Source organism: Panthera pardus, unplaced genomic scaffold (assembly GCF_024362965.1).
Source record: "Panthera pardus isolate Hobbes unplaced genomic scaffold, ASM2436296v1 HiC_scaffold_3, whole genome shotgun sequence".
Classification (NCBI taxonomy): Eukaryota; Metazoa; Chordata; class Mammalia; order Carnivora; family Felidae; genus Panthera; species Panthera pardus.
In genome coordinates this window covers 10,768,107-10,790,907 of record NW_026526876.1, presented here as the reverse complement: position 1 = coordinate 10,790,907, position 22,801 = coordinate 10,768,107, and the positions used below count along the sequence as shown (strand labels likewise).

Here is a 22,801-nt window from a genome sequence, read left to right as displayed (position 1 = left end):
CATATCCGTCCCCTCCCTAACCCGCCCGATCAGAGCCCCCCTTCTTGTAGGCACCGCTAGAGGAGCCTGCCATTCACACGACGCCCTCCCGCTGTCTTGAGACCCCACGCGAGTCCACCATCGCCTCCCCACACCTGGTGCCTTGTCGGGCGCCCCTTTATCTCCTGGATACCTTACGTTGGAAGGGGGGGAGTTTCCCTGTATTCACTCTCCGGGAACAGGCACCCCCTTGCAAAAGCCAACACACCAATTTTCGCTGCCCCAGGCCCCTCGACGACCCGGGTCACCCATGTTTCCGATCTCGAGATTCCACGACCCCCTCCCCCAATTCCACCGTCCCATCCCCGGTTCCACTTTCAGTGGCCCAAGACCCCTGACGTTACGACCACCCAGGGTTTCTGAGGTCCCGCCCTCAAGCCGGAGACCCCGCCCCGGGCTCGCCATCTGGAGAGCAAGGGAGGAAGGAAGGATACAGACCCAGGCGTTCACCCCACCTCCACCCCCGCCCCCGCCATCCCGGCCAGATAAAGGAGCCGAGTCCAGGAGGGGAGAGGGACCCCGCCCCCCTGAGAAGAGAAGCCGCAGCCCCTGCAGGACGGGGGTAAGAACGACAGACTGAGGGACCCAGACTCCGGGGTCCCCGCGAAGGGTTCTGGATGGTAGGAAGACTGAGGCCCACTACTCGGGCTGCGCTAGGGGTCGGGGACCAGATAGTAGTGGGAATTCAGTGCTTCGGAAAGGGAGCTTCGACTGGGATTTGGAGAGGTGTGGACCGCGGGCCGTCTAGGGTCTCCAGGCAGGTGGGACACCCGAGAGCCAGGCGCGCGGCGAAGCAGAGGGGAGCGGGGTGCTGGAAGGGCACGAGCAGTGGGGACCAAGGGCGCTGCGGCCGGATTCCCCACGCGGGCCATCGACGGCGCGGGAACCTCCAGCTCGCTGCAGGCACTGTGGCGTCTCGGGGGGGGGGCGGGGGGGGGTTGCAGCGAGCGCCGGTGAACTGAGGCCAGAAACAACTAGACGGCTCGAGCCAGGCTGCGCGAGCCGGCCTAGGGGCTCGGCTCTAGCTGCGCGTCAGCAGAAGGGGCGAAGCGCGGAGGGCAGGCGTCTGAGGTCGGCCCGGGTGCCTGAGCTCCTTGCTCTGCACCCGCAGGCCTGCGTCGCGATGGGCTCCACCGCCACCCCGGAGGGGGCGCTGGGCTACGTCCGCGAGTTCACGCGCCACTCCTCCGACGTGCTCGGCAACCTGAATGAGCTGCGCCTGCGCGGGATCCTCACTGACGTCACGCTGCTGGTTGGCGGGCAACCCCTCCGCGCCCACAAGGCGGTTCTTATCGCCTGCAGGTTGGACGGGTGACTCAGGGGATGGGGTGGGGCCAAATGGGAAAGGGGCGGAGCCATGAGGCCTTCTGAAGGGGATCCGAAGCCTAGCCTTCCGGAAGCAGGAGGCTGAGCACCCCGGGATTGGGGCGACAGTGGGGAGGACGTGGCGCGTGTCTCCCAGAGGCTCCCAGGCGCTAACATAGCCTATCTGCCCTCTGTCCAGCGGCTTCTTCTATTCAATTTTCCGAGGCCGCGCAGGAGTGGGGGTGGACGTGCTCTCCCTGCCCGGGGGCCCCGAAGCCGGAGGCTTCGCTCCCCTTCTGGACTTCATGTACACCTCACGCCTCCGCCTCTCTCCCGCCACTGCGCCCGCGGTCCTTGCGGCCGCCACCTACTTGCAGATGGAACATGTGGTCCAGGCATGCCACCGCTTCATCCAGGCCAGGTGAGGGAGCCCCAGCTCCGTGGGGGTGAGGTGGCATCCCGGGTGTCAAGGGCAGAGGCCGAGATTTGGAAATGGCACTGAGATCCATCGCACTGTTCCCAGCTATGAACCTCTGGGCATCTCTCTGCGGCCTTTGGAGGCAGAACCCCCCACGCCGCCAATGGCCCCTCCCCCGGGCAGTCCCAGGCGCTCCGAAGGACACCCGGACCCACCTACGGAGTCTCGCAGCTGCAGTCAAGGTAGCCCAGACCCCAAGGCCTGCAACTGGAAAAAATACAAGTTCATCGTGTTAAACTCTCAGGCCTCCCAAGCGGGGAGCCTGGCGGGGGAGAGGAGTTCCGGTCAACTTTGCCCCCAAGCCGGGCTCCCCAGTGGAGATGAGGCTTCCAGCAGCAGTGGCAGTGAAGAAGGACCCATTCCTGGTCCCCAGAGCAGGTACAGAAACTGGAACCTCAAGAATTGGTAGAGGCTAGCCTCAGCTAGGAGACCGAGCCACTGGGCGGGCCTGGGTGGTCAGGAGTGGAGAGGGAGGGGTGGGGCTTCGGCCGCACAAAGGGCGTGGCTCATTGGTCAGTATTGGCTCACCTCCAGGGGGCAGACCTTTGGCTCCAAGTCCTCCGGGGTAGAACCCCCCCCTCAGTAGAAGCTCTCCTAACCCTTTTCTCTGGGCTTGCCATCTGCCTAGGCTGTCTCCAACTGCTGTCACGGGCCAGTTCAAGTGTGGGGCTCCAGTCCATACCCGCCATCTCCTCACAGCCCCGGCTCAAGAGACCCCTGGCTCACACTCTGGGCCGGCTTGTCCCCCACCAGGTACAAGAGCCCTTTCGGTTTCTTCCTTCTTGGCTTTTCTCCTGGGTCTGCTCAAGGCCAAGTCTGGGCCAAAAGGAAAGGCCCTTTCCAATTACTGCAACGTAGAGTCACGTGCGGAGCTTTGAACAATCCCATCGCCCAGGTCACATCCCCGAAGATCAGAATGTCTGGAAGAGGGCACCAGGTATCAGTGCTCTTTAAAGCTTCCAGTGAGCAGCGAAGTTCTGGCCTGTTCCCCTCGGGGAGGAACGGTGGGCCCAGAGCTCGGCAGGGCCTGCCTCTCTGGCAAGCTGTCAACCATCGTGGTGCAAGAGGGGAGCAACAGGGGCCAGTAACTGAGGCCTCCCGGTACCACCGCCTCTACCGAAGAGGTTAGCAGAGTATTCTGGAGTCAGACAGACATGAAGTCAGATCTTGGCTTGTCCTCTCATTAACCATGTGACCTTGAGTAAGTCAGACGAGCCCCAGAAGCCTTTACAGTAAATTGGGAAAGAGAAAACCCACTTTACCGATGTGGTTTGAGCATTCATTGGTATTGTTGTCATGACCCACCTCCCCTCCCAGGAAGTGAATTTTTCAGCTGCCAGAACTGCGAGGCTGTGGCCGGGTGCTCGTCGGGGCTGGACCCCTTGGCTCCTGGGGATGAGGACAAACCTTACAAGTGTCAGATGTGCCGGTCCGCCTTCCGCTACAAAGGCAACCTGGCCAGTCACCGCACGGTGCACACAGGTAGGGGAGGAGAGGGCCCTCCCCGGGGCTTCGTGCCCGCAGGTGTCCTAGGGCCCAGTCCCCGACCTCCCTTCCTCCCTGCCTCCAGGGGAGAAGCCCTACCACTGTTCCATCTGCGGGGCCCGCTTCAACCGGCCGGCCAACCTGAAAACGCACAGCCGCATCCACTCCGGAGAGAAGCCGTACAAGTGTGAGACGTGCGGCTCGCGCTTCGTGCAGGTACCCAGCCGGCTCCGAGGCCAAGCTCGGAGGCCAACTGGCCGGAGCGCGGGGCGGGGCCGCGGGGAGGGTCCCTCCGGCCGGCGCGGTCTGAGGTCGCCCTCCCCTCCCAGGTAGCGCACCTGCGCGCGCACGTGCTCATCCACACCGGGGAGAAGCCCTATCCCTGCCCCACCTGCGGCACTCGCTTCCGCCACCTACAGACCCTCAAGAGCCACGTTCGCATCCACACCGGGGAGAAGCCTTACCACGTGAGTACCCGCCCCGCCCCGCCCCGGCCTCGCCCGAAGCCTGAGCCGGGCCTCGCGTTGACCTAGGGGCGGGGCCCCGAGGGGAGCACCTGGAAGTGGGCGGAGTCCTGAGAGATCAAGGGGCGGGGCCGGGGAGGCTCAGGCACCCGAGTCAGGCCCCCGGACTGGGCGCCGTCCGTCCCCCACCCCGCGCCCCCAAGAGGAGCTTGGTGGGGGGGGGGGGTCTGAGGGCGGGGCCCGCCTCCTCGGCCTCCGCGGAGGATCTGGGAAGACGCGAGGACCGAAGAGCTGGTCTTCCGCGGGGAGCCGGACAGTTGCCCCGCGCGCCCCGCCTAAAAGGTGCTGGTGGAAGGGGGCGGGCGCTGACCCGGCTGTCCCCCCCCCCCCCCCCCCCACAGTGCGACCCCTGCGGGCTGCATTTCCGGCACAAGAGTCAACTTCGGCTGCATCTGCGCCAGAAGCACGGGGCTGCCACCAACACTAAAGTGCACTACCACATTCTGGGGGGGCCCTAGCTGAGCGCCGCCCGGATCCCACTCGCCTCCTGGAAGCCGGGAAAGCTGCGCTCAGGCCCGGCCTCCCGGTCGGCCTTGGGCATGAGGAGAGGGGTGGTGTGCGAGGCCCCTCTGGTATCAGAAACAGCCACCGCCTTAAATTCTCATGGGGGGGCGGGGGCGGGGGGAACAGGGATGGCAGGTCGTGGCTTGATCTGCCTGTTTTGCTGGTCAAAACCTCTTCCCCACAATCGAAATTGTCCTGGAGGAGACAGCAAGCTGGGAGCTGAGGGAGGGGAGCGACTGGAGGCCTGGATTCCCTGAGGGAACAGTCCTCCACACACGCGGCCCCCTCTCCGTTTGGTTTGTCTGTAAATATAATTTATTGAGGCCCGTGGGTGGCACCGGGGCCTCCATTCGATTGCATTTCCCACCTCCCTCTTCCACAAGTGTGATCCAAGGTGACCTGAAGCACAGTATGCGAGGTCACAGCTCTGCTGGCAGAGATTAGCACTTGGCCGCGTCCTTAGGCTTGAGTGTTTTATGATTATTATTGTCATTAACTTTTATCTGCGGAATCGTCTCGTTTCTTCAATCTGTTTGCTTGTTGGTGTGTGTAAAATGGAGGAAAGGTTTCTGTGTGTCCTGTCTCTCCCGATTGTAGGTCTGGAACCTTAATTTTCTAGGGCAGCACTGGGCACGTGTGAGTTTGTGGCATTGGGTCAGGAACCCTCTCCGGTATTCTGGATAATGTAGGTTCTCTAGCGGGCTGGAGCTGGCTATAGACTTTTTTCTCTGTTTCCAAGACTTCGAGGAAGCTTCATGGTGAGCCTGACGGGGAAGTAGGAAGTGTTTCCTGGGGGCTGTGGATGTGGGAGCTTTGTCAGTGTTGGAGTTAGGGGGAATGATTGGAGAGGCTTTCTCTTATGGCCCTAACCTTCCCAAGAGTCTGGCCACCTGGGTTTGGCTGCACTATGTCTGTCTGGCATGAACTGGACTGTATTTGAGCCCAGAATCTTCCCACGGGGGCTTGTGCTTAGCACTGAGTTGACCCCTCCATGAGGGAGAGATCTGAAATTCCTTATCAGAGATGATGCAAGCTTTTCGGGTTCTGCCCAGCCTCTAAGAATGGCATGAGCTGCAGGGGAATTATGAAACTCTTTATCTTGACTAACAGCTGAGTCACGACCAGTCCTTTACTGTAGATGTGTCTGGATTTGAATGTCCCTGGGGATTCTGTCTACCTGAGACAAACCCCTTCTCCCTTCGGTGAGCTTTTGGGCATTTGTGGCAAGGGTTCTGATTCCAGAAACGTCTTTGCCTTGAGGAGTCACAGGTGCTTGGTAGCTTTGTTACTTTAGAGAAGCCAGGTCTGTGACCTGGCCTTCCTGCCACTGTGTTCCTGTCTGAAACCAGCGAAGGCAGCAGGACCTTCCACAGGGAGAGAAATGGGGCTGAGTTCCATTCTGGATTTGCTAGAGTTTGGGATTATGATTGGGATTGCTGTTGGGATTAGAGATTTAAAAGATTAATTGACTGATGGACCTTCCAGCTGACGGAGTATCCGGGTAGGACTGAGAGATTGGTAGGTTGGTTGAGGGGCACGGTCTCCGGTGCAGGCCAAGCAGGTAGAAAATTGGGAATGGAGTTGCCTCTTAACTGGATGGGATGTCTGGAATGTGAGATGATACCCTGGAGCCTTGATTTACAGTCCTTCCCCTCCTTGGGAGCTCTTCGATTGCAGGGTGCGGCGTGGAGCTGGCTCAAGATAGGTCAGTACTAATCGCTTCTGCTTGAGGCCAGGTGAGAAAGCAACTTTTCTTGATCTTTCCCTCTTACTCCCCGCCACAGAGTTGAGAGCAGAAGAGAGATAGGAGAAGGAACATGATTTTTTTTTTTTTTTAAGCCAACTGGATGGGCAGGTGGAGAGCGCCCAGGGGTGGAAATGTTAGATCCTGCAAGATCAGAATGTTGGAATAAAGAAGCCTCTCTGTGCTGCCTGCTGTGTCTAAGGTTCTTGCCTGGGAGGATCTGGGAGCAGGGTGCAGCCAGGGAAAGAAGGTTCTTCCCTGCTGGACTCCATCTTGGATTTTGTGACCATTCCACTGCCCCCATCACATCAGACCCTTAGAATGGCCCTTGTTCTCCCTTTCCCTGCCCTTGCCTTCCGGCTCATTGTGTGAGAACCAGTGACTTCATGAAGTTTCTCCGGAGCCACCTGCATCCTGCTGTTCTGAAGTCACTTCCTGGTCGAGGTGTGGGGGCAGCCTCGAGAAACCTGGAAGCCACGAATAATGCCGAGAGCGGGGGGGGGGGGGGGGGTGTGGGGGGAATATGCATCTGTGCTGGGGTCCTAATGCTTGGGACACCCCCTGCCTACCACCACCACCGCCACCAAGGAAAATAGATAGGACTTGGGTCCCATGAGGACCGTACAGGATGCAGGTGGCAGTGACAAGGCCATGTATGTGGTTGGAGCCCATGTGAGAGCTCCACCCCTCCCCCAGCGATGGTGCCTTGGAATGTATCCACTGCCCAGTTCGTGCTTCTTCCCCACCCTATGCGTGGCCTGGGTGCCCAGCTCCGCTCTGCCCGTAGGCAGAGGGTCACTGATTCTGTTAGGTTACCTCCCTTTTGGATTTAAATTCCTCATCTGTGAAAGAAGTCCATTAACATGGTCTGCCGTTCCTTCCAATATTTACAGTTTGTGGTTGTATTTCTCAATCTGAAAACTCATGATCTAGATTAGATTTTTTTTTTTAAGTAAAATAATGAAACAACCCAAACTAAAACCTCTCTTCCTCCTCTCACTATAGCTTATGTCCTGTTGAAAATGAGACCAGCTAATATTACTTATCCCCTGCTACCTGTCAGGTCCTAAACTAAGCATTTTATTTTAGTGCATACATAGATTTTCTAATTCAATTCCCCTGACAACCCGAAAAAGTAGGTACTAATCTTATCCCCAGTTTACAGTTAGGAAAGCCACCTGAGAGGCTCAGTGGCTTAGGCAGTATGTGATGAAACCAAGATTGGAGCCTTGATTTGCTCCTAAAGATTATGTTCCTGCACTATGTTATACAGCCACATCAATTTCTACGTCTTGGCATTATTTCCCGCCAGCCGAAGTTTTGATTCCACTTAACAAAATCTTGGGGGGGGGGGCATGATTATTTTTATTAACCACACAAAATTATAAGGCTCAAAATGCTTTTCTTAAGAAAAGTAGTTTTGGGAAAGCGCAAGTGGAAAGGGGCAGAGAGAGGGGGACAGAGGATCCCTAAACAGGCTCTGTGCTAACAGGCCGACAGCAGTGAGCCCAATGTGGGGCTCAAACTCGTGAACCGCGAGATCATGACCTGAGCTCAAGTCCAAAGCTCAACCAACTGAGCCACCCAGGCGCTCCTGCTTGCTTGCTTGCTTTTCTTTCTTTTGAGAGAGACAGAAAGAGCAGGGGAGGGGGGAGAGAGAGAGAGAGGGGGGGGAGAGAATCCCAAGCAGATGCGGGGCTCGAACCCACGAACTGTGAGATCATGACCTGAGCTGAAACCGAGTCCCACGCTTAACCAAGTGAGCCACCCAAGGCTCTTTTTTTTTTTTTTTTTTAAGTAGGCGGCACACCCAGCATGGAACCCAATGCAGGCCTCGAACTTACGACCCTGAGATCAAGATCTGAGCTGAGATCGAGAACCGGATGCCCTACCCACTGAGCCACCCAGGCAGCCTCCCCCCTCCCCACCCCCATTTGTCTGGGTATGAGCCCTTGAACCCAAGTTGCCAGGTCAGGGTCTTGGGGAGCGTGAATTATAATGAAGAAACAGGAAGCCAAGCCCTCGGTGCTGTCTTAGGTGGACCCACTGGGTACTGGATGGGTAGGAGGGGCTGACCGCTCCGGTGGTCAGAACTTGGCTCTTTAGTCAACCCCACCAGGAGATCAAATACTGCGTAGAAGTTGTTACCAGAGGGTGAAAGAAAAGGTTCCAGCCCCACCGAGGAAGGGGTGTAGGTGATGTTTGTGGGGCCCCGGGTGAGCTCACAGCCGCCCTTCCTCTTCCCAGTTATTTTTGGTCTCTGTGACCTGTGGGTTTCCTGCTGGTGAAAACAGAAGCAACAGGAACTGAGTTCCCACTGCAGAAATGAACGCCCGCAGTCCAACAGCCTGTCCTTCCCCTGGTCTCTTCCGGGGCCTTGGAGACCTCCGGGATCCAGGCATGTAGCTTCTAGCGTCCTCGGGCGCTCGGGCAGGTGTCTTCGTCTGACACTCTCATCTCAGAACCCCTGCGCCCACCGGGCGACCTGGCCTTGCAGCTAGGCCCCTCGTTGAGCAAGTGGGTGTCTTCCTCTCCCGAACCAGTTCACCCACCACCTTCCCGCACGAAACTGCCAACGGGAGGGTCTTGGTGCGGAAATCCGCACGGATAAAAGTGGGCGGGGGACGCAACGGCCTCCCCGCACACCCCGGAGTCCCCGTGGGGCCCACCCGGTAGGCCGCCTCGGGTCCCCTCTTTACGCATGCGCCCCACTCGCTGTCCGGGTCCGGGACGCGGCTCTAAGCCCCGCCCCGCCCTCCTGGCCCCACCCCCCGTGCTCCGGAGTCGCGCGTCCCCACCAGCGAGCCGTGCCCGGGGGTGCCGGCCGCGATGGCCGCGTAGCTGACACTTCCAGTGACGAGAGCGATAACCCACACGGGGGCTGGCGCGCCGCAGGGCTGGGCCCGCACCCGGGGCCGCCTCGCGGCTCCTCCGCTGAACGTCGGGCCCCCGCGCGGGCCCGTCCCGCCCCGGCCTCGACCCGCCGCGCGCTGCCCGCGGAGCCACGCCCCCGGGCGCCGCTCGCCCGCCCTCCCCACCTAGGTCGCCCCCCTAGGGGAGAGGCGCAGGCGCCTCACGCAGCCTCCCAGCCGCTTAAAAGCCCTCGTCGGTGCCTTCCTCTTCAGCAGCCTGCCCTCCGCAGGCTGGGCGGCTCGCGGGGCCGAGGTGGAGCGTCCCCGCGCCCTGCTCCCGCCCGGGCGGCGCGCACTGGCTGCGGCCGCGTCCCCTCCCCGATGGCGCGCAGGGCCGAGCCCCCCGACGGGGGCTGGGGGTGGATGGTGGTGCTGTCCGCCTTCTTCCAGTCGGCGCTGGTGTTCGGGGTGCTCCGTTCTTTCGGCGTCTTCTTCGTGGAGTTAGTGGCGGCGTTCCAAGAGCAGGCGGCGCGGGTCTCCTGGATCGCCTCCATAGGGATCGCCGTGCAGCAGTTCGGGAGTGAGTGCCGCGCCCGGGTCCGGCGTGCAGGCGACCCTCCCTCGGAAGGGATAGGGGGATGAGGGGGGCAGGGGGTGAAGGGGGCGCCAGAGAGGCAGGGCGGGGCTGGGAAGGACGCCGGAGATCTCGCAGAACCTCTTCCTCTTTCTCAGGCCCCGTGGGCAGCGCCCTGAGCACGAAGTACGGGCCCAGGCCCGTGGTGATGGCTGGGGGCATCTTGGCTGCGTCGGGGATGCTGCTCGCCTCCTTTGCTACCTCCGTGACCCACCTATACCTGAGCATTGGGCTGCTGTCAGGTGAGGCCCAGGACTAGGGCAGGGGAGGGAAAGGGCCTCCGGGCTTTCACCTGCTTCGTGCCCCTTCCCAGAGGCTCGGGGAGGCTCAGAGAAAGTTTCTGCTAGCACCTGTGCCCGCAAGGGAGGGTTGAAGAGGGATGACTAACTTGATAAAGCGCGGCGTGGGGGATATTGAGAAATTCAAAGATGACGGATCCAGCAAATGCAAGCCCGGGGCTGGAGTGTCAGAATCACCCTACACTTGTGCCAGCTTCTGTGGCTGTGAAATAGATCTCATTGTCCAATTTGCATACAGACCAAGGAAGGCTTCCGAAGCTTATGTAACTTGGCAGCTGGAGCTCACCGTAGCCAGAAGTGATATATAGCCCAAGCCCAACTGCAAAGTTCTGAGCTACTACCCGGCAAACGGTGTTTCTAAGCCTCTGCAGTCCCCTGAGGTGTATCACCCCATCTGCCAGACGGCGAGCCCAAGGCTGGGCGATTGAACAAAATGCAGGAAATCGATGCTAGGGGCTGTAACCCAAGCCTGTGCTACATCCTGGGCAGTGGTGGGATTTCTGGGTCCCCCAACCCCTATTTGTTCCTTTCTGACAGGCTCTGGCTGGGCCTTGACCTTCACTCCGACCCTGGCTTGCCTGTCCCGTTACTTCTCTCGGAGGCGATCCCTGGCCACGGGGCTGGCACTGACCGGCGTGGGTCTCTCCTCCTTTGCCTTTGCCCCACTTTTCCAGTGGCTGGTCAGCCGCTACGCCTGGCGGGGGGCACTGTTGCTGGTGTCTGCCCTCTCCCTCCACCTGGTGGCCTGCGGAGCACTCCTCCGCCCACTCTCCCTGACGGAGGACCCTGCTGTGGGCGGCCCTGGGGCCCAGCTCTCTTCCCTCCTCCGCCATGGCCCCTTCCTTCGTTACACTGTGGCCCTCACCCTGATCAACACTGGCTACTTCATCCCCTATGTGCACTTGATGGCCCATCTCCAGGACCTGGACTGGGAACCTCTGTCTGCTGCCTTCCTCCTCTCGGTGGTGGCCGTGTCTGACCTCGTGGGACGTGTGGCTTCTGGGTGGCTAGGGGACACCGCCCCAGGACCTGTGGCTCGACTCCTAATGCTTTGGACCGCCCTGACCGGGGTGTCACTGGCCCTGTTCCCCGTGGCTCGGACTCCCACGGCCCTGATGGTTCTGGCCGTGGCCTACGGCTTCACATCAGGGGCCCTGACCCCCGTGGCCTTCTCCGTGTTGCCTGAACTGGTGGGCACTGGAAGGATATACTGTGGCCTGGGACTGGTGCAGATGGTAGAGAGCATCGGGGGGCTGCTGGGGGCTCCTCTGTCAGGTAAGGGGGACTGGGCTTCCAGGGCGGTCAGGGCTGCATGTATTGTGATTCGGGGAGGGGACTATTTAAATTCCAGTGTCTGTGAATACTGCCCTCCGGGATGGCACGGAGCACGGGTCCGTCAGAGCAGCCCCGGAGTGGGTCCATGGCGCAAAGAAATCGGGGACTGTGGGAGGATTAAGGGGAGCTATGAGGAGCCCTTGGCAGGGTGTCTGCAGCTTGGGCTTTCAGAGGACCTGGCTGGACCTGGCCAGACATAGCTCACCAGCGTCTGCCCGTTCCCCTGGCCTACTGGGCCCCAGCCCAGGTGTCTGAGCCGTCGGGTCAAAGTTCTCCATGCCCCAGATGCCAAAACCTTCAGACCCTTAAATTTCTCCTAACTATTAACTCAAAGTGTAAAAGAAGGACCGCTGTTGCTTGAAAGAAAGGCATAGGTGTGCCTGGCTCGATGTGGACACCCAGGTCTCTGCTGGCTGGTTTGGAGGCCCTTTCCAAAGGCAGGAAGGGGGTGGACGTTAGCTTTAGAAACCTCGGGGTCCCAGAGTTCTGGAGCTCCTCCGGTCCTGCCTTGTGAGTCCTGATTCTTCCGAGATGATGCGTTCAGGATTCTCTTTTCCCTCCACCGGTCTTGGGAAACGGGTCACCCATGTGTGTTCTTTTTCTCTCTTGGATCTAGGCTACCTCCGAGATACGACAGGCAACTACACAGCTTCTTTTGTGGTGGCCGGGGCCTTCCTTCTCGTGGGGAGTGGGATTCTCATCACGCTGCCTCACGTCTTCTGCTTCTCGGCCTCTGCCTCCAAGCCCCAGGACCCCAAGATGGATGCAGTGGATACCCAGGTCTCTCTCACCAAGGAAGGGCTGCAGGAGGACTGAACTCTGCAAAGGGACTGTCAGACCCAGAAAGCCAGAGGGCGCAAGCTCTCAGGGCCTTCTGTCCCATCCTGGTGCCCACAGAACCGCAGTGCCCAAGAACAAGGCCTCTTGGCCCGCCTCCCCCCGGGGCAGTGTGTTGCCTGTGCCAACCTTTCTTGTCTCGTCGAGGACTCGTGGCTCTTCCTGGCTCCCACGACCTTTCCTGGAGGATCCCGGAGCTCAGTCTGCTCCCCTGCGCTGTGAATCAGCCGTGAACACCCAAAGCCAAGATCTTCGCGTGCCTTACATGTGATTTCTACTTTGCTGCCCTTGCAGCTTTCTTCTCTGAAGACCGATGTTTGGGAGAGAGGGAAGCCCTTCTGAGATAAACCTAAAGAAGGAAACTGGATAATAACGAGAACCTCACAAAGAGCTGGGGCGCATGTGCTTGGGTTGGCTGAATGGGTTCATGGCTAGGAAGCGGGGAGGGGAAGTATCTATATGAACCCTGGACTCTGCTCTCTGGGCCACGGTTCCTCTGCCTTGTCCACTGACCTCTTTCCCAGTCCCCCCCCCCGTGACTCAGAAACGAAGACAGCAGTGAGGACACAGGGTGGGGGGAGTCTGGGAGGGGCAGCAGAAGCTTAAAGAGCTAAGGTCTGGGTCTAGCATTTCCCACAGGCCAAAGGAGCCAGAAATACAGGAAAGACTCAGCCGGGAGGGCTGGAGGGGGCTGATAGGTCCCTCATGAGCTCCCCACCCCGAACGCACGGAAGCTTAGGAACAGCTTTTCAGAGACTCCCTGTCAAAATGGCAACAGCTTGGGCAAAGACAGGTGGACCAGCTGGACGGACGGAAAAACAGCCCAGAGTTCAGTGGGACCCCGTCCGTTTGAGTCAGCCTTCTTAAATATCTTCAGCAGAATGTTTGCAGCGCCCTAGATTGGCTAACAGCTGGAGCTTGCAGGAAACCGGATAGAAATTCTTTATTGGGGGAGTGGCCCAAACAAAATGGTCAACACGTAGTGTCCAGAGTGGATGGAGGGCCTCCCGAGGAGGAGAGCAGGGCGACCGGAAGAACCGGGAGCAGCTCCCCCCTCTCGGGAGGAGGGGTGGCCTGCGGGGAGGGGGAGGCCGGTGGGCAGGAGGGCAGCGCCCCCGGCAGCCCCATGTAGATGAAGCTGCCGGAAAGAATGAAAGAGCCGCAGGCGAGGAAGGAGGCGGTGAAGTCTCCGGTCTCGTCCCTTAGGAAGCCTGCAAGGAAGGGGAAAGGAATTTAGAGGCCTGGGACCCAGGGGTGGGGGGAGGCGGTAAGCGGGGGACAGAGGATGGTTGGGAGCGGATCTGCTCGCTCGGGCCCTTACCTGACAGGGGAGGGCCCAGAAGCCCCCCCAGACTCATCAGCATCATCACCAGCCCTGTGGCCTGTACGACACCTCCGACGCCCACTAGCCCCGGGAGCACACCGAAAACCAGGGGGGCGTAGCTTCCGGCGCTCAGCCCGTAGGCCCCCAGCCGCGGCCAGCAGGGCCCCCCGGCAGCCCTCCTGGCTCCCCGCCAAGGGCGCCAGTCCCACGGCCAGCACCCCCAGCCCGGTCAGAGCCCCGAACACCAGCAGAAGCCGCGAGAGGGGCACCCAGCCCTGGTCCGCCAGCCAGCCGCTGATCAGCCGCGCGCCCGCGTCCCCCACCGCAGCCACGGCCACCACCAGCGCTGCCCCATACCCGCCCAGGCCCTGGTCTAAAGCGTGGGGGGCCAAGTGCACGTAGGGGACGAAGTAGCCGCCCCCAACCAGGGCTGTGCCCAGAGCAAAAACTGAGAAGGCCCGGCGCGCGAAGAGACCCAGGCCGAGGGCAGCTAAGGGCCCGCGGGGTGGCGCCGGGGGGTCGCCAGGGAGCACCAGGGGTCGCAGCAGGGCGCCACAGGGGGCGAGGTGGAGGGTGATGGCGCCGAGGACGAGCAGGGCGCCCCGCCAGCCGAAGGTGTCAAGGAGGAGCTGCAGGGTGGGCGCCAGGAGCAGCGAGGAGGCCCCGTTGCCCGTGAGCGCCAGCCCCACGGCCAAGACTCGACGGCGGGAGAAGTAACGGGACAGGGTTCCCAGGGCAGGGGCGAACACCAGGGCCCAGCCGGAGCCTGCGAACGGACAGGACGGGGTGACGACAGGGACCCGGGATGCTCTGCGCCAGCAATCCCAGCCCGGATCCTCGCAGGAGGCCCCGCCCCTTTGGCCTCCAGCCCCCAGGAAGCGCCCACCTCCACCATCACCCCTTAAGGACCCGGGTGTCCCTCTCCCCTCACCAGCAAGGACGCCCAGGCCAAGGTAGAGGTGCAGCAGACTGCGGGCGAAAGCGGAGAAGACGAAGCCCAGCGAGGTGAGGACGCCCCCAACCATCACCACGGGGCGCGCCCCCCAGCGGGTGCTCAGGGCGCTGCCCACTGGGCCTGGAAGGGGGCGGAGTCAACGGAAGACACGCCTCTGGACCCCCAAACTCCATCCAGCACTCCTCTTTGGCGGCTTGCCAGGCCTAAAGCGTCTCTCTGCTCGCCCCCCACCCCCACCCCGCCTAATAGCTCCTGTCCTTGACCTCAAGACGAGACCCTCTCTTTTCTAGAACTCATTCCCCCCGGTCCCCACCGGTCGCCCTTTCTCAAGGGCTGTCTGGTGAGCAGGTGGGTCCTCCGCCACCGCACACACTCTCCGCCACTCCACCCCGGTCCCCGCCTCCCACCTGGGGGTCCCCCTCACTGGCTGCCTGCTGCACCGCCAGGGCCAGGGCGCTGACCCACGCAGTGTCCTGAGTGCTTCGGTCAAAGTGCTCCGCGAGGTCAGGGAGGGCGAGGCCCAGAGAGCGTAACAGCCCGTAGGAGAGCCCATTTACCGCGAAGGCTGCGGCGGCCACCACCCAGCCCCAGCCCCCGTCGGGGGGTCCGGCAGGCTTGGAGGTCATCGCCGTCTGGGGAAGGGGGGACACACAGCGTCGGCGCCTCCTCTAGGAGACCTGGGCATCCCCGAGATGCAGGTTCTGGCTGCTGGCCAGGGTGGGCACGGCCCCCTGAGCACGATACGGCGGGGCGGAGGGAGCAGGAGTCAGGCCTAGGGATAACCCCCACCCCCATCCCCACCCCCGGTCCGCGCGGGCTCCCGGGACGGGGTGACAGCCGGATCCCCCAGGCCTGGGGCTCCCCCTCCCACGCCCACCCCTCCCCCCTTACCCGGCCCCTCCGGGCGGTGAGGGAAGGGGAAAGGCGAGGACACCCCGGCCAGGTTTTCTGCCTGCTTCCTGGGCGGGCGGGGCCCCGGAGGGGAGCGAGCGCCGAGATGGAACCCCACCTGGACCGGCTCTCTCGGTAAACAGAGCTGGCCACCGGGGCCTGAGCCACCTGGGACGCGGGGGGTGGGGGGGGGGGTAAGGAGGGCGGGGGAGCTGACTGTCAGCCAATGGCCTAGCCGCTGGTGAGGCCAGACGCTGAGTCCCACGGGGATTGAATTATATACACACGCCTACACACACACACACACACACACACACACACACTTCTCTACCTCCTCACCAGGGAGGGGGGCGGGAAGAATGAACGCGGCCCCGCCCGGCTCAAGTCCACGCACCTGCCACCTGCTTCTCCTGGAGGAGACCCGTGGATTGCAATCCAGGGCAAACCCAAGGTCGGTAGGCAACACGTGGAAATAGGCGTGACCCCCAAGGCCAGGGGCGCTGAGTACTTTTGCTCTCAGGGAACATTGCTGGAGGGCCAGGCAATTCTTGGATATCAAATCACTGACCTCCACTGAGTGCTCATTTCTTGCTCAGCAGTAACGGGCCCTCAAGGACCCAGGGGGAGGAAGAAGATTCCTTTACTAGGAGACGCTGTGATGAGCCAGATGCCCTTTACCCATGTCACCTGTACACGCTCCCAGTAAACCCGTGAAGGTGTTGTGCCCAATTTACAGATGAAGCTACTGAAACTTGGAGAGGCTAGGTGCGTTGCATCAAAGCAACCCAGCTAAAAGATGGTGGAAATACTTGAATTTGGTTGGATCTGTCCAACTGCAGACGGTGAATGGAGAACAGGCCTAGGATTGTGATAGGATACCACAGTGGAGGGAAGGGCCTGGGGACAGTATGATGGCTGACTAGCCTGGAAATGGCAGAGCTTCTGCAGGGCCATGGAGTTCGTGATTCTAAGATAAGCGTCACTGGGAAGAGAAAGGATCCTTGGGATCAGACTCCCGGAAGATTCAGATTCGAATTAAAAAAAATTTTTTTTTTTAACGTTTATTTATTTTTGAGACAGAGACAGAGCATGAATAGGGGAGGGTCAGAGAGAAGGAGACACAGAATCTGAAACAGGCTGCAGGCTCTGAGCCGTCAGCACAGAGCCCCCACGCAGGGCTCGAACTCGCGGACCGCGAGATCATGACCTGAGCCAAAGTCGGATGCTCAACCGACTGAGCCACCCAGACGCCCCTCAAATTTTAAAAACAAAGTAAGAAATCTGAGAATTGGACCCAGGTACTGATTTCATGGGGGAACTTTATTTAAAAGTATACTTTTTACACCAGGATTAAGGTTACCATTGCTTTACTTCAGGTATTTGAATCAAGAGATCTGTGGGGCGCCTGGGGGGCTCAGTCAGCTAAGCGGAGACTTCGGCTCAGGTCATGATCTCAACAGTTCGTGAGTTGCAGCCCCGCGTCGGGCACTGTGCTGACAGCTCGGAGCCTGAAGCCTGCTTCGGATTCTGTGTCTCCGTCTCTGCCCCTTCCCTGCTCATGCTCTGTCTCTCAAAAGTGAATAAACGTTAAAAAAAAAAAAAGTGAATCAAGAGATGTGTTCTTTGGTTTAATCATTGCGCAATATCATAGAAAATGTGGCAATCTCCAGTTTGGAGCAGGCGTCACCCGAGAGCCACGTGGGGGCAGTGTTCCCTAATTGTTGAGAGAGTATCTGCAAATTGGAGGAAAACGACCACGTTTCTCTACTTTGGGGATTAGGCCTGTAACAGTCGAAAGTAGACTCCCCCTCTCCCCTCTCTCCTGTGCCCTTACAGCCATCGGTGCCTCACCTGCTCCGAGGACATGCCTGGCTTTTTCTCGCTTGTGAATTTTTGCAGGTGCGATGCCCACTCCTTGAAATGTCCTGGATGGGGAGCAGGAGTCCCTGAAGGTTTACAGTCCTGCCCCGTGCACCCCAGGAAAGTGGTCTTTCCCTGTGCACCCCAGGAAAGTGGTCCTGCCCCATGGACCCTAGGAAAGTGGTCTTGCCCCGTGCACCCCAGGAAAGTGGTCTTTCCCTGTGCACCCTAGGAAAGTGGTCCTGCCCCGTGGACCCCAGGAAAGTGGTCCTGCCCCGTGGACCCTAGGAAAGTGGAATTTCCCTGTGCACCCCAGGAAAGTGGTCCTGCCCCGTGCACCCCAGGAAAGTGGTCCTGCCCTGTGCACCCCAGGAAAGTGGTCCTGCCCCATGGACCCTAGGAAAGTGGTCTTTCCCCGTGCACCCTAGGAAAGTGGTCCTGCCCCATGCACCCTAGGAAAGTGGTCTTACCCCGTGCACCCCAGGAAAGTAGTCTTTCCCTGCGCACCCTAGGAAAGTGGTCCTGCCCCGTGCACCCTAGGAAAGTGGTCCTGCCCCGTGCACCCTAGGAAAGTGGTCTTTCCCCATGCACCCTAGGAAAGTGGTCCTGCCCCGTGGACCCCAGGAAAGTGGTCTTACCCCGTGCACCCCAGGAAAGTGGTCCTGCCCCGTGGACCCCAGGAAAGTGGTCTTACCCCGTGCACCCCAGGAAAGTGGTCTTACCCCATGCACCCTAGGAAAGTGGTCTTTCCCCGTGCACCCTAGGAAAGTGGTCTCACTGGTTTCCCTCCAGCCAGGGCTGCTGTTGTGAGAGGCACCTGAAAGGCGGAGCCGGCAGACCCCCACTTCCCAAGCCTGCTGCTGAGGACTCTGCTGCAAGCTGTACCCCCTCTGAAACAAAGCTCGCACTGTCCACTCTCCGTGGTGGAGTAAACACGCAGCGCTCAAAGAGGAGGCCGGCGCCCCTGGGTCCGGCGGTTGTACAAAGTGACCCTAAGCACCTTTACGGGCCACCTGTGAACCTAGAGGGCATCCCAGGGCCTGGGACTGGGCCGATGGGCGGTGAAAGCGCACGGTCATTTTCTGTCTCACGCTCCCTATATTCTTAGCCAAAGTGACCATCACTTTACAGCTTCTGCTTATGGGGCCAACACAGCGTCGGAGGTCGGGAGAACGGACTCCAAGCTGGACTTTCTCAGCTCAGCCGCTGATTAACCGTATGATGGTGAGCAAGTTACGCAGCTTCCCTGTGCCTCAGTTTCCCCATCTCTAAAATGGGGGTAATGATAGTGGCTACGTGGTAGCGTTGGTAGGGGATTAAATGAGTCGCTGTGTGTCTACACCTATGAGGACAGGACCTCGAGAATGTTGGTCTCGGTTGCCCTGGGGGACCCCGGCTGGACCCCACGGGGCCCCTGCTCGGTCGAATGTTGCCGTCTCTCCCTTCCGAGCCCCCACACTCAAATTAGGGCAAAGGTGAGATACAGAGAGCCCGACACAGGGAGAGGGACACAGACCCCACCGAGCGGTGCACGGGAGGAGCTGACTCATTCATTCGCTCAGGTCTGCTGGGAAGGCTTCACAGAAGAGGAGCCCTTGAAGCTGGGTCTTGAAGGATGAGTAGGAGTTTGCCAGATGGTTGCCGTGGGCGGGGACACTCCAGGCAAAGGGAGCGGCTTGTGGAAAATCACAAATGCAGGCACCAGCTTGGCATATTATTTATTGTTTGGGGGGCCGTGACAAGCGACTGTGCGGAGACGAGAGAGCATACAGAACAGCGCAGGACAAAGCCGCCAGGGTAGAAGAGGCTCCCGTCATCCCAGGTCTTGAAGACCAGACTGGAGGGTTGAGACGTTTTCCCAGGGACCGATGCCTCTTGAAAATTTCCACTGACGTAGTAGCATTCGCGAACATCAGAAGCTGAACACAGAGGATGACGGAACACCCCAGTCGGGGGCGGGGGGGGGGTGGCAGGAGAGTCCGGGGCGAGACACCTTTTTTTGAGGTGGGAAATTTCTCTGAAATATCTTGTTTTACGCTGAAAATTCACGTGAAGGTCTGCAGCCTACCTCATTCTAATCTTTTAAGTTTTATTTTATTTTTGATTTTTTTAAACATTTTATTTTATCTTCTGAGAGACGGAGAGAAACAGAGGGTGAGCAGGGGAGGGGCGGAGAGAGAGAGGGAGACCCAGAATCCGAAGCAGGCTCCAGGCTGCGAGCTGTCACACAGAGCCCGACGCGGGGCTCGAACTCACGAACCGCGAGATCGTGACCTGAGCCGAAGTCGGACGCCGAAAAGACTGAGCCACCCAGGTGCCCCCAAGTTTTCTCTAGGTCATCTCTACACCCAACATGCGGCTCGAATTCACAACCCCGCGATCAAGAGACTCACGATGCACCCACTCAGCCAGCCGGGCGCCCCCTCTGCTTCATAACCTTCGACGCATATTTTCACGGGAAAATAATGCTTTAAGTGACAAAGCAAAGCATTTAAGTTTTTCTCCACCAAGTCTCCACTGAGGGTGCAGCCAAGCCCCTGGGGGAAGTCGGCCCCGACCCCACCCACCGCTAATCAGCAATGGTTGCTTCCCCTGCCTACTTAACCCCCATGGAATCTTCTGGGCCTGCAGGAACAACACTCACCGTTGTTTGTCTTCTGCCCCTCACCCCCACGTTGCCTGGGAGGCAGGCCCCGGCACTATTGATCTCCGGGTCTTTGACCCCAAGGTGCAAGGTGACAACTAATCCAGAGAAAACACGGAACAGGGGATTCATGGGCTGAGCAGACTGGATGGGGGTGGGGCGGCATCCCAAGCGGTGGCTGTGATGGGCCTGGGTGCCGCTGCCTGCCCACAGGGAGAAAGCCCCAGACACAGGCGCTGAGCCAGGGAGATCAAAAGAGAGGGTCAAAGTCTGCTCGTAATTTGGGATCCAGGAGCGTGGGGGGCTGTAACTATAAAATAGCTCTGGGACTTTCCCAAGGCAGCACCTGCAGGAGGTTCTCGGGGCCCCAGCGGTCTGAAGCCCCAGGGAAGTCCTGAGCTGGGCCCAGCCATCCCCTGGGGCCACCTGCCGGGTGGGATCCTTCTGCGGAAGGCCGGTGGGAGGGAAGGGGGCAGGCAGGGACACAGGGCTGTACTCCAGGTAGGCAAAGTCTGACGCTTTCTGGAGTTTGGCCCAGCTGACCTTGGGCTTCCGCGTGCCTAACAAAGCTGCCTCTTGGGGCGCCTGGGTGAGTTCGGGGCTCGTGAGTTCGAGCCCCGCGTCGGGCTCTGTGCGGACAGCTCAGAGCCTGGAGCTGTTTCGGATTCTGTGTCTCCCTGTCTCTCTCTGCCCCTCCCCTGCTCACTCTCTCTCTCTCCTTCTCTTTCTCAAAAATAAATAAACATTAAAAATAAATTTCAGAGCTGCCTCTTACCCCATCACCCCCAAAATCTTCTCCTTCAGCGCACCCAGAGACCAGGCTTTGGGAAGTCAGCACAGACCTCAAAGCCCAGAGCCAAGGCCTGGAAAAGTGGAAGGATACATGACCCAGGAAGAGGATGGGGACGCAAAGGTCCGGATTTGTGGGTCAGGGCCAGGCCAGCACATGGGCTGAGATGCTCTGAAAAGAGGGGGGTGGTAGGTAACAAAGCAGGGGGCAAAGGCGCCCACCCAGGACGGTGGGGCTCGTGGTGTGCAGGGAACGAGTCCCCTTGGGTGACCACATGTGAACGGAGAACGAGGCCGGGTCCCCTGAACTGCCTGTGGGGGGCTGGGCCTGGGTAAGGGATTTGCTGAGTCTGTGGCTGAAGGAGCCTGGTGACGGGGTCACAGTCAGAACCCGCAAGACAGAGCTGAGGCTGGAGCCTGGGCCGGGCCGGATCCTACCCTCCCTTCCTCCTCACTGACTTCCCCTACCAACCCGTGCCTCTTGCAGCCCAGCCCCATCCTGTCCCTCTGCCACTACCCCTGCCTCCCCAGACCCCTTCCCAAGGGGAAGGCCGGCAGCCTCTGGCTCCTGGGTCTTTCTGGAAGCCCAGTTTCCAATGAGAAGGGATCGGGAGAGCCAGAGCACTCCGCTGAAGGCTTTGAGCCTGGTCTGTGTGTCTAAATGTCCAAAAGTGTCTTACCTGGCATTTTCTGGTTCTGGGACTTTGGCTCACGTCTGTGTCAAAGCTCTTAATTACAGGCCATGGGTGCTAACTCTGACTTACTGAAGGAGAGAAATGGCGGATTACAGGACACCAGGTAGTCTCGGAATTACCCAGAAGGCTACAGAACTTTGGCAGAAAATGGCCTGCCGAGGGCCTAGATGACTTACAAGGGCCACTGCTGTCACCGCGGGCCACTAGACGTTGCTTCTGGCTCTCTGCCACCACCGGGCCTAAACCCAAGCCCAGGGTCTGTGCTCCTGACCACCTGAACCCCAGTCACGTGCTCTCGTCCTAGCTGGAAGGGACACCGGGAAAGAGCACCTGTGCCCTCAGCGTCCCTAGGTAGGTGGATTCTTGTCTCCATCAAAAATAATGAGGCGGGGTTCCCCGGGTGGCTCAGTTGGTTGAGCGTCCAACTTCGGCTCAGGTCATGATCTCACAGCTCATGAGTTCGAGCCCCGCATCTGGCTCTGTGCGGACAGCTCGGAGCCTGGAGCCCGCTTCCGATTCTGTGTCTCCCTCTCTCTCTGCCCCTCCCCCACATGCACTCTGTCTCTCTCTCTCTCTCTCTGTCAAAAATAAAAACATTAAAAAACAATTAGAAAAAATAACGAGGCACACGTCAATCATGTCTCAGCAAAGCGTAGACCAAGTGTGGGTGACCCTTCGTTCCGTCTCCTCCCGTTCTTCTGGCCACAGGCAGCCACCCTTTCATCTTCTCTCGGTCCAGTGTGGTCTCCAGCTCCCTGCAGGCCTCCTGTCTTGATTCCAGAGGGGGAGTCACGCCAGAAAGGGCCAGAGGTGAGGGCTGTCATTTCCCCTCTGCAGTAACCCAAATTCTTAGCTACCTCTGCATCCTCTGGGCTGCTGTCTGCCTTCCCAGCCCCAGCCTGCGACCTTGCATTGGACTTAAAGGACTCGCCCCTTAGGGGACTCCCGAAGCTGACAACCCGACAACCCTTCACATCTGCCTAGGGCTACCGGGACCCTCCTTGGTTGGGATTCTGCTTCCCTGCGGAGCACCGTCTTCCAGGACCAAAGCCAAGGTGGGAGGAGACAGGGAGTGAGAGAACAGGTTTTCCCGCCCCTGCCGGGATGTCACTGGGACATCCTAGAGCCAAACGTGTGTAAGGCAGAGCTTTGGGGATCAAGTAAGCGGGAGGGGGGGCTGTCTTCTTCCGCCCCAGGAAGAGCTCCCTGCACAGACACCAGGAGCAGTGGGTGGGCAAGTCCCGAAGTCTCTGTGACCCTGAGGCCACAGGACCTCTGGCTTGTGTGCAGGGTGGGTCTTTCCCTTCGGGGTCCCGGCCTCTCACAGAGCCCCTCTTGTCTGCCCAAATCTCCTTTGTCCCGGCCCACACTTCAGGGTCATTTCCTCTGCAAAGCCTTCTCCAGCCTCTCCCTACTTGCAAAGCATTTTCAGTCCTGAGCAGTGTTTCCCCCAAAGGGTCCCTTCCTTCTCTCTCTTCCATTCAGGCAGGCGGCCTTTACCCAACTTTCTTCCCCCGGTCTCAAGTCCGGGCGTGTCTCTCTTTCTTGGTTTACAACCAGGAACTTCTCGCAGTGGGACCGACCCAAAGCACATTTGTGAGTCTAGT

The 22,801-nt window shown here is 59.7% G+C and overlaps 3 protein-coding genes across 5 annotated transcripts; 2 read left to right on the top strand and 1 right to left on the bottom strand.

Moving 5' to 3' along the window:
• Positions 1-490: 490 nt before the first annotated feature.
• Positions 491-6,963, top strand: BCL6B (BCL6B transcription repressor). Of its 3 annotated transcripts, none has more exons than XM_019413668.2 (9): positions 491-601; positions 1,151-1,341; positions 1,544-1,765; positions 1,868-2,200; positions 2,451-2,575; positions 3,140-3,304; positions 3,393-3,523; positions 3,637-3,774; positions 4,173-6,963. In XM_019413668.2, the coding sequence occupies exons 2-9, from the start codon at positions 1,163-1,165 to the stop codon at positions 4,287-4,289; spliced, it is 1,410 nt and encodes a 469-aa protein (XP_019269213.2). In that variant the 5' UTR covers positions 491-601; positions 1,151-1,162; the 3' UTR covers positions 4,290-6,963. The 3 variants fall into 3 exon arrangements, with proteins under 3 accessions (XP_019269213.2, XP_019269215.2, XP_019269216.2); XM_019413670.2 differs by having other exon boundaries at positions 581-659; XM_019413671.2 differs by lacking the exon at positions 491-601 and adding an exon at positions 778-800.
• A 1,934-nt stretch (positions 6,964-8,897) lies between these two features.
• Positions 8,898-12,426, top strand: SLC16A13 (solute carrier family 16 member 13). Its single transcript, XM_019413667.2, has 4 exons — positions 8,898-9,511; positions 9,664-9,807; positions 10,402-11,139; positions 11,816-12,426. Exons 1-4 carry the CDS (start codon positions 9,313-9,315, stop codon positions 12,013-12,015), a joined length of 1,281 nt encoding a protein of 426 aa, XP_019269212.1. The 5' UTR covers positions 8,898-9,312; the 3' UTR covers positions 12,016-12,426.
• A 528-nt stretch (positions 12,427-12,954) lies between these two features.
• Positions 12,955-14,959, bottom strand: SLC16A11 (solute carrier family 16 member 11). The gene is given in 5 exon segments (XM_019413665.2): positions 12,955-13,247; positions 13,358-13,505; positions 13,507-14,126; positions 14,292-14,435; positions 14,740-14,959. Coding segments are annotated over 5 exon segments (1,353 nt in total). The 5' UTR covers positions 14,942-14,959; the 3' UTR covers positions 12,955-13,008.
• Between the last annotated feature and the right edge of the window lie 7,842 nt (positions 14,960-22,801).

Excerpts from the sequence above, each read along its gene's own strand:
- BCL6B (XM_019413670.2), top strand. Across the intron at positions 1,766-1,867 it reads CACCGCTTCATCCAGGCCAG|CTATGAACCTCTGGGCATCT; the intron begins GTGAGGGAGCCC and ends CACTGTTCCCAG. Across the intron at positions 2,576-3,139 it reads GCCGGCTTGTCCCCCACCAG|GAAGTGAATTTTTCAGCTGC; the intron begins GTACAAGAGCCC and ends CTCCCCTCCCAG.
- SLC16A13 (XM_019413667.2), top strand. The coding sequence starts at position 9,313 with ATGGCGCGCAGGGCCGAGCCCCCCGACGGGGGCTGGGGGTGGATGGTG. Across the intron at positions 9,512-9,663 it reads CGCCGTGCAGCAGTTCGGGA|GCCCCGTGGGCAGCGCCCTG; the intron begins GTGAGTGCCGCG and ends CCTCTTTCTCAG. Across the intron at positions 11,140-11,815 it reads GCTGGGGGCTCCTCTGTCAG|GCTACCTCCGAGATACGACA; the intron begins GTAAGGGGGACT and ends TCTTGGATCTAG.